The sequence below is a fragment of the Neopelma chrysocephalum genome, unplaced genomic scaffold (genome assembly GCF_003984885.1).
Source record: "Neopelma chrysocephalum unplaced genomic scaffold, ASM398488v2 Primary Assembly neopelma1_76, whole genome shotgun sequence".
Taxonomy (NCBI): domain Eukaryota; kingdom Metazoa; phylum Chordata; class Aves; order Passeriformes; family Pipridae; genus Neopelma; species Neopelma chrysocephalum.
In genome coordinates this window covers 12,540,498-12,550,795 of record NW_020897737.1, presented here as the reverse complement: position 1 = coordinate 12,550,795, position 10,298 = coordinate 12,540,498, and the positions used below count along the sequence as shown (strand labels likewise).

At 37.7% G+C, this 10,298-nt stretch overlaps 1 protein-coding gene across 19 annotated transcripts in view; it reads right to left on the bottom strand.

Annotated features, from left to right (window-relative positions):
• Positions 1-771: 771 nt before the first annotated feature.
• KDM6A (lysine demethylase 6A) overlaps positions 772-10,298 on the bottom strand; it is a 150,986-nt gene continuing 141,459 nt past the window's right edge. For 11 of the 19 annotated variants that reach the window (XR_003535132.1, XR_003535135.1, XR_003535134.1 and 8 more), the window contains 3 exons: positions 6,341-6,467; positions 4,893-5,404; positions 772-3,010 (listed from right to left, as the gene is read on the bottom strand). Coding sequence is in view for 8 of the 19 variants with exons in the window: in XM_027689155.1 (XP_027544956.1) it covers positions 4,915-4,971; positions 5,234-5,404; positions 6,341-6,467 (355 nt within the window). In the remaining 11 variants the exon portion in view is untranslated. The remainder of the gene's footprint in view (positions 3,011-4,892; positions 5,405-6,340; positions 6,468-10,298) is intronic. The other 8 variants (XM_027689156.1, XM_027689162.1, XM_027689158.1 and 5 more) reach the window with 2 other exon arrangements.

Sequence of the window (10,298 nt, the reverse complement as noted above, 5' to 3'; positions counted from 1 at the left end):
TTTGTCTCTGGTTTTATCCATCCCTAATAATATAATTTTTTAATTAACCTGTAACCTCTTGAAAATTCTTGCAACAAATGTCACAACTTTGGCCATTTTCATCCTTTTACATTTTGATCTTTCATTTGCCCGCTACTATAATTTGTAGCCACAAGCAAATCAGAACCACTTGCAGTGACTGCAGCTCAACTGTGGAGCTCAAGGGCCCCAAGACTCAGATTCCTTGGAAAACAAGCCAGTCCCCTCCATTCAGCCTCGGACTCCAGCCTCCCCCCGCCCTGCCCAACTCCTAACGCTTGGAAACACCCAGAGATTACAAATGTTTCACTTGCATCTTGAGCTTCGTCACTGAAGAAGCAGAAGTGCTTCTCAATAAGTACAACTGATAAAATATTAACTTGTGCTTTTTTAATAAAATGAAACAAAAGCAATCTAAATCATAGCAGCTTATAGATCCAAACTGTCCATGGCTTGGGAGCATAGTGTGATTAAGAAGTATGAAAACTGCAAAATATTAAAGCCCTGCAGCAATTCAAATTCGTGACACCACCTTCCCGCAGAACAAGCAATGCTGCCTGATGCTCTACTGGTTTGGTCTACTTTGTTCATGGGCAAAATATGGAGTTTCTTCCTTGGTAGAAACACCATATCCTCTTTTCCAAAGGGGAGGAAAGGTACAAAGCCCTTTTGATTAGTGCACAGTAGCTCTTTCCCTAATTAGCAATGTTCTTTTACAGCACTGAGAAATGAGGACTTTTTGTTTACCATTAGTTGAGGTAAGTGTATCTTGCTTTTATTTGGGTTTAAGACTACTGTAAAAGGAGTAGCTTTTCAGTTGCAGCATGGTTTGTCAAGATTACAATATTTATGACTGCATAAAATACATAAGTAAAAAAAAATTATGATTTGTAGAGTTTGTTATCAAGAGCTGAGACTTACATCTTTACAGAACTGCAAATACTGGCTTCCTAACTGCTAGTTGATAATTTCTCTGGCAAGAGCATTTGTTAACTCTTTTCTTTAATCTCTACACCCTTTTGTCCAACTGTTGTAAGAACTAGCAAGAAAGTCAGTAAGAACTATGGTTCAACTGCTGTAACAGCGTTAGATAAGCTGTACTGATTCTTCATTAAAACACCCTTCGTTTGAAGCTACAACGTAAGAGGCGATTCTTTTTGTTCAAAAGAAACTACTCACATGCTCTGTGCCTTTAACACTTCACATTGATTACAAAAAATTTAACAATGCAATCACTAACATACCCCACTAATGAGAAATTATGAGATACTGCTCGATGCAGAACCCTCTGCATCAGTCAACTCTGATCGATAAGAAAGCTATCAATTTTGAAATTTAGATTTAATGCATTTCCAAGAAGCTAATGAGAAAGGAGCAACTTAAAATAAATACCATCATTAAAACTGCAAACTGTTACAATGATATATTATAAACTTGTCCTAAATAAACCTAGTGCTTCAAAAATTTACCAGTGAATTCGTATTACAAAATATGTGAAAATACAATAGAATACCACAAAACAACGTCCTTTTTTTGGGGTCAACCATGACGCCAAGATGATTCAGTCTTCACTTTTAAAATCGTTAATAGAACATATTGTAATATATAAGTTGCAATTTGGTTGAAATCTAGAGAACATCCCCACCAATTCATCTTCTTCATTCCTCCTCTAAAACTAGTGCCAAACTTCCTGTCAAAGCCGGTATTTTCTTGAAGAGCTTTAAAATTTAGCTGTTACTTACTTTCTACTACTACATTTTGGCAGCAACTATTTATTGGTCTGTTATTGCAAAAAGTGCAATTTAACAATAAACCAGTCTGAAGGTCATTCTATGTCTTGAGGATACATACCATATATTTCTTTAAAAATAATCATACTTTTGTAAGCAATACTTTACAGTAGACACCTCAAATCTACCATAGATGTAAAACTTAAAACGAGAAAAATTTAGTCTCTAAATCTTTATACACATATTTATATTCGAGTTTCTATATATATTATATATATACACAAGCACAAGAGTATATATAAAATATATATAATCAGATTCAAAAAAGAACAAAAACTGGGCACTGTACATAAAATCTTTTTAAAACTCAAACAATAGAAAAACTTTAAACATTAAACAATTTTAATAAAAGTTTCTGTACAATGCTAAGCAGTTTTATTTACATATAGAAAATGTAATAGGAGTAGTGTTTGAAATTACAGAACTCCTTAAAATTTCAATGGCAGGTAATCTGGAAAAAATAACAGCATTCCATTCACAAATATTTTCAAGCAATAAATATGTATTTATAAATAGTGTAAATTTACATCAAGATTAGAAACAAAAATCACAAATCTGAAGTTTATTCCTTAGTCTATGTGCAACCCATTTATCTTTGTGACTTGGCTGTTAATTGTTTTAAATTTTATTTAGGAACCAAAAGTGTAACCGTCATGGTTTCAAAACAAGACAGAAAAACATAAAAGCAGTAAAAAATTTATATCACCTAACTCTTCACATTAAAAAAAAAAAAAAAAGTTGCCCAAAGAAAGACTTAAAATTTCTAACTACCTTACAAAGAAATGACCAGCTAAGCTAGTACTTTTTCCAAGGGAAATTCTGAAGGGGGAAAAATGGATGAAACCAACTCATCAGCCCAGAAACAGAGAAATACAAAAGAGGTGGTCTTCAAGTCAGTAGTCTGTATAATGTTGCCAGTTTTGTCAGATATATACAAAACATGGAATTATTTTTTTTTGAAGTACAGCTGGATGAGCTTTATTTGTTTTGAGTTCTGGAGTAGGAGGCAGTGCTCTCTCCTGTCCAGTTGGTTGACACTCCGCACTTGGAAGGTTGCATAGACACAGCTTTCAGCCAGCAGCCTTACGGGATAGCTACAAAAATCAGTGGTGCAGAACTGGGTCACTTCCTGAATATCAGAAAAGTTTTCATTTAATGTCCATGAAAAAATGTCAAGATGAGGAGGATGGCAATGGAGGAGCCTGAAAGAGAAAACATTAAATTACCTTTTCTACAAGGGTGCAAAACTCCGTGTTTAACCAAGACCTGCACAAACTGCAACCATGAGAGTTTAAAGTCACACACACTACTCTTTTTACACTTCAAAACTCTTTCAAGTAGATAGATAATGACATTTTTTTCCAACTTACTCAAATACAACATGTATTTTATGAATACTTTGCATCAGGATTTTGTCTATGCTGTGGACTGGAGTGTCCCGTGGGGATATCTGTGTTAATATGATGTGAGCTGCCAAAACAAGTCCCATTGTGGCAGCAAAGAGTTCCACATGGGCTCAGTATAGATATAACTTTATATATTCTAAAACAGGGATTCTCAACCTGTTTACCAGTGGGGAGATGGATGGTCCATTTGTGGCTCTCCAAATGCCTTCATTTTTTTCCCCTCTTCCACCTGAACAATAACATACACCCCTGAAGTGAGGGTATTGGTGGAAAGGGTCTCAGATTCTTTGACATGGGGACAAAGTGCCTCAAGAGTGAAGCCACGTGTCTTCCTGCCTGCTTTCAGGAGACGAGATCTAGAAGATACCTTTCTGCTCCCCAGTACTACACTTCATGGCTTTCCACCAAAATACTGAGTCTGATGGCGTTTTTTCCCCTTTTCCTACTCCTCAGTGGAATCCCTTCAAGAAGCTGCTCATAGTCTCTAAAGACACTCCAGATCACATCACAGTACCCACTTATGAAACACTAACACTGGCTTATCCCACGTTTGCTCCGTGTACTTTATCCCAAAGAGTCTCTCTGGCCTATTGTACCTCTGCTCTCTGAGATTATTCTTTCAACAAACCTTAACTCTCCTCCTGCATCTGAGAGATGTCACTTTTAGGCTATGACTCTTCCCAACTGAGACTGTATTCCCTTTAAAATGAGCCCACCAATTTCACATGAGAACAATCACTACTGTCCTCCAGGGCCGCAGCCTCAGGCTTTGGTAGGGGAAGGAGCTACTCACAGGTTGAGAACCCTTGTTCTAGGGACATCATCATTGCTGTTACCTATATAGTGTTATAAACACAGACAACAAAATGCTCCTCCCTCCCCCTCTCTTCTCCCACACACAAACATTATTCCCCATTTCCACTCAACTGGATGAAGTGTCTGAGAACAGGTGTTTATTTATATGCTTTTCTATAACAGATCATCACTTTGAAATTGCAGTATTCCACAAACTATAATGACAGTGACCTCCTAGCAGTTCAACCATCTCAGGCTCTGTAGGACTAATGAAGAGAATTAAATTCAGAGGACACGGTCCCACACTCTCACCAGCCTCTACTGCTGAACCTTGAGGCCTTAACTCAAAAGATCACAACTTAGCATGCTAACAATACATGAAATAACTAAACACACATTTTCTGCAGCACCTGGAAATGAACCAAAAGGCACAGCCCCTTACTGGGCTGTCGTAATAAATTCAATATGAAATTCTCATAACACTTAGTCCAATGTTTGTCTCCTCTGACAGAAAGGCAAGGCTTATAAATACATCCAGCATCGCTTTCATCGTGGTTACAAAAAAGCCATCTTTGCCTGAAACAATGAAACCTGGGTGAAACGTTAGGACAGTTGTGCTGACACAGTTCAAAGCAGGAGGCTGCCATATATAGCACAAAGCTATAATGGCAAAGAGGCTTTTTGCTTTAAATTGAAATGCAAAGGAGGCCCCAAGCCAAAAGACAGAACTGTTTGAGAGCATCCACTTGCTAAGCAGAAGGACAGTGCCGATTTGGGAGTAGGGATGGGTGGGGAAGGGGAAGGAAGGGGTCTGAGTGCATAGGATGCTCTGCTGCTATACTGACTTCATACCACAACCAATGTATTAGAGATGCTCTTGAACCTGGTGCTAGTTTCTCCAAGCTTCACTGTCCTGATTCTTCCCATCTCCATCTGATCCAGTTATGGTCTTCAGGTGATCTCTATTGGATTTTTAAAGCCACAACTTTATGAATTGTAACATCATACTTTTCCTGAAAACTCAGTGGTTACGTTCTGCAGTAAGTTACTGAAGTATTTCACACAATTCTGACTCTTCAGTGTTTTGTTCTGTAAATATCACACACAACCCATACCTCCATTTGCATCAGAAAGTCCATGGTACTCGTACAGTGGAGCACCAAGACAGTCTACAACTGCTTTACAAATAATGTATTTATGCACCCACTTATTAATTTGACTTACTAATGTAAATTGATCATAGACTTGCATCAAGTCCTCCATTTTGTACTGTTCTAGCACCACAAAGTTTTCCAGGTTCGTGCTTATCTTTCGTGCACAGTCTTGGCAATGTACAACGTAGGTCTTTCGAGAATTGCTCTCACTAGTGACAAAAAGCAGATCAAAGACTTCCACCTATAGAAGGGAAACACGAAGCCAAGCGTTACAATTTCAATTTTTAAAAAGTTAAACCACGAAAACCTGTATTTTCTTCAAGATTTACTACCTTACCCCGTGCATGAAAAGAGAAAAATGAGATTTGTTCAGGGAAAAAAATCTATTCTCCTAAGGCTCAGGCAGAGAGGCAAAATATTGTAAAACCACTAATATTGCACTTATGATGTCTGCATGAACAGCGCTATGGGAAAGCCTTGGGTCAATATTGACAAAGCAGGATTCATATGCTGAATAGGGCTTACTCAGTAAGGTGGGGATTTATAACAATTATACCTAATTTTCCTTTTTAAAATTTGTCTCCAAAAGAAGTTTGTGATTTATTTCCTTACTACGGAGTCACATGCTCATCGTGCCCTAGAGGCTCAGTCAGAAGATAGCTAGAAACTGATTTTCAGGGGGTAGGAAAATTTTATTTTCTTTTAAACTTGAAAATTATAATCCCATAGTTTAAAGCAACTATTAACAGAAAGTAGAATAAAAAAATTTCAGCAAAAAGATATGTCCTGTGAAAAAAACACACTTAAAATTCTCTCTTCTGGGGGTATTGTTCACTTCTGAAATGAAAACAGATACACCTTTAAAATGAAGCCCAGCAGATCAAATTACATGCAGGAAGGGATATAATAACTGAGAATTGGAAATCGACCTAGTGAAAAACAATGCCGTGGAAGTACTGTGGGAGAGACTGCAGCAAAATACAGGCTGTGTCCAGAAAAACTTCTGGGTAAGCTATCTGAAGACAGTGCTGCATCACATATATGTGCTCACAGCATAGAAAAGATGCTGCAACTTAAAAGCAAAATATAAACAGCAATAAAAACAACAACAAAAGACAGGGCAAAATTTAAATCAATACTGCAGTAGTGCACAAGCCCAAGACATATTTTTACTGACCTCACAAATGCTACAGTAATGAGCTGGCTCGTCCTTTGCTCGCCCATGCCAGACTATCTCCTTTCCTGCAGCAATCAGAGCTTCCCGCAGTGTCTGACACTGTTTGAGAGTTCTTAACAGGCAGTACCTGCAACCAAAACCAGTTGGGTGGTCAGTTCAACATTCAACTTTATAGCAAGACTCAAACAGGCTTAAATTTCTTCCCCTGTACCTGGAGGTTGCTCTTACTCTGGGATTTCAAAAACAGCTGCCTAGTAAGACTCACTGGACTCGCAGCTTGGGGAGAAGTCACACCATGTGCTCATGGACTTCTGCGTAGTTTTGTTCCATTTCAGTACTGCCCCTTGCCCTGCCAACAGGCTGTACCTTTCTTTTTGTACCTTTCTTTTTTGGACTTAAATGCACGAATGCCCTTTTAAGCACAATAAAACAATGTGTTTTCAAAAGCAATCCACGTATTTTATTTTGAACTATAAATTTCTCAGCACAAAGTTAGCTTGAACTGCCAAGTTCAACACAACTGTTTACATTTCGTGTGACGACAGCCTAGTCCAAAGAACTGTTTTAACATCCTAAAAACCCTGGTACTTCCTCAGCACCACTAATTTCAACGATCCCAAGCCTGAAACCCCAAGTTCTGCCAGGAGTCATTCTACACACAATGGAAACAGATTCTATCAACACGTATCTTGTTCCATGAAAAAGGAAAACGAACACACAGGTTGGTATTAGAGAAGTAAGCCCTTTTGCAAAAAAAAAGGAAAAAAATTTACAGAAAAAAATAAATCTAACACTTATTTTATGAATGAAGAAAACAACCACTCAAATGTCAAATTAAAATCCACAATTCCCTGTCATACTTTCATAAAAGCTAAAAAAAAAAAAATTAAATAATTTTATTGACACAATTCTCTACAGCTCTCTTCTGTACAAGAAAATATAACTTGTTCTCTAGCACTTTATGAGCTACAGACATTTCCTAAAAAAAAGCTGGCAAAATAGGTCACCAGATTTCTAAATTACAATGTTATTTACAATAATTTTAGCTCTCAGCTATCCTATTTATTTGAGCTGCAGCCTTTGCAGCCTTTAATTTTCTCCTCCACAGGGTGGTTACGTTACATGCTCATTAGATGCAGAAGGAAGATTGAAAAAAATTAAGGGGAAAAACAAACATTGGACAGAAAACAAAGTGCTCAAGAGTTCTATGAAATGTTTTCAACTTGATCCTCCCATTTTAAAGCCTTAAACATGTAATATATACATTCTGTATTTTTTTTTTAAATTTCTTTCATGTGTTCCCAAGTAGTTAACAGAATCTCGACCCTACTTTTGAGATACTCTCCTCTTGTTTTACACTCATACTGTTCATCTTCACTAAAAACAAATCTATGGCTTCATTAACACCCTCACTGTAAGGGCAACCCAAAACTGAAAGTGTGTTTCTCTCTGAAACATCTGATTTTTGTATACCAAATTTCAAGAAAATTATACAGCTCATTAAAGCTGTGACTCCTTCAACACTTTTGAAGTTTGATGTGAGTGGGACTTACAACATCAAGGCCAAGCATGTGTGGTAGATGATGTATTGACTCACTCGAGCGTTGGGCCATCGTGCTCCTGACAAGCTCAGGAACTTTGGAAAAGCATTCCTTTGTGCAGTGCAGCCCTATGGCAAATAAACTTAATAGCTACCATTCTTCTGCTGTCATCTGCAAGAGTCTTTGGGGACGCCAAAGAGCAACTGGAAGCACACCTGCACACTTGCCACCATTGTTTTCCACACTCCTGGCTTCCAAGAATTTTCAAAGTGTTATTTTGGAAGAGCTTCCCGGTGTTACTGATGTGAAAAAAGTAGTGCCCAAAGTGTAACCCGCTCACAGCACCAATGCAACGTCTGCCAAATTTGCAACCAAAGCAGAAAACAATAGCTAGAAGGTGAAATTCCTCTCCTTGGATAAAATTCAGGTCCTAGTAATGGCACTTGAAAAAATAAATGTTAACTATTTCATACTGTCAAGTATGAGAGAAAGCATACAAACTATCCCTTTGAAAATGCACTATTTCCTGAAGTTTGGGAAGCCTAAAGAAAGCCAAAAAGGTGCCTAGCAGAGTCACAATGTGCAAGTTAAATGGGGTCAGCTTTTAGTACTGTAGACTTGCTTTTATTCTTGTTCAGTGAGAATCCAGTTATAAGAAAATCTACACCATCTCTCTCTCTCAAATTCTTTATAGGTATGGCATGAAGATATGAGTAAATCATGTCCAGTCAAATTCAAATATTTAACAGAAGATTTAAAAATGGACATCACCCTGATTTATTCTAGAAGGGCAGTGAGAAAAGCATTTGAATATTTAGATATGGAGTAAAACTTCTCAAAGTGTGGAGACCATCCCAATGGCAATCCAGAACTGACCTCTTAGTACCTTTCAGTAATACATCTTCCCTGATACTTAAAATGTATTTTATCTGGCTTCATGGTTTTGTGCAAAATAACTTCTCCCATGTCATGTTCTTTTACGTTTCTGAAACTATTTTTGTAAAAGAACTTAGTATTTCAGTGACTTTGGAATTAATTTTTTAAGCCTTTATTACTATGTTCGCACTACCTCTAACATTCTTCTCTTCCTCAGATGCATTTGTAAAAGTCCTTCTGGCTTCCATCTAAGATGAGGTTTGCAGTTAATTTTTCTTTTCTTGAGGGTTGTCCTCCCTCAGCCAAGTTTTAAATCATTTTCTCTGCTGTGTTCCTGCTCATGATTCTACTGTTAAAAGCAAATCCTTCAAAAACATCTCATGAGAAAGTTTCAGGTTTTGCCCTTTGCCTTTTATTTATCAAGACAGCACTGAACTGCACATTAACTAAAAATATAACAAGGCTTCAGATTTCTTCCAAAAGCAAAGTTTCCTTCTATTACTTTTTCCCTTCTGCTATTCTGTTTCTTTCCATTGCTAATCTGTTGATACATCTAATTTAGATGTATGCTCAAATTTTAGTTTATTGCCTCTGCAGTGGTTACTCTCACATAACCCACTAAGGTATATTTGTATTTATCTTTCGAATTGAATTAAAAACTACTTTTTGTCGTTTTCCAAGAGTTATTCTTTTGTACTACTCTGATATCTAAGAAGCCCCAGAGACAGAAGTCAAAGCTACCTGAACACTTTATGTACCTTCAATGTGCAATTTTAGATAGACCTGTGCTTGGCAAAAAGATGACAGCTGTGTCACTTATTTTTATTTCCTGATGACAAATGAAGTCAGCTATCCAAGAAGAAATTCAATCAGGTCTATCAAAAATCACTATTTTTCAGGCATTTCTATGCACAGGCATACACACACTCACATATATATAAAACACACAAATGTCTATACTTTGTACATAAGAAAATACAGGTGCAGTGGACAACAGCTACTTCCCAGATGGTGTTGTATTCCTGCAGACAAGCTGTCCATAGGAAAATTAGGGAACTTTTCTCGTAACTTAAGAAAATCCATGAAGGTTTCTGCATTTCCAGTATGATTACAAAGCCAAGGCCAGACACCAGACTGTGGTGACACCCATTTCTAGTAAAAGCTAAACCATGACTACAGGAGTGACCACCATGAAGAGTTATCTCAGGCTTCTGCTGCTGGATGCCACAAACCAGAGCTGACCATCCCATCTTCTTCCCCTCTGCACACACAGCATGAACTTGGGATCTGGCTGCCAACTAACCTGGAAGGAGGGCTTATTCCAAGCAAACTGGAAGTGGGTTCAGTGGACTGGATAAAGTGAATGCATGCACGACCAAGGTTTCTATCTGCTCCTCAGCATCTCTGTTTATTTGTAATGTACACCTAAAATTTGCTAGAAAAAGCTGAGTTGCTGTCAGCCAGCAAGACAACGGGAAACTACCATTTTGTCCTCTGTGTTTCTTCACGACGTTTTAAAAGATTCTCTGGGAGGAGGATGC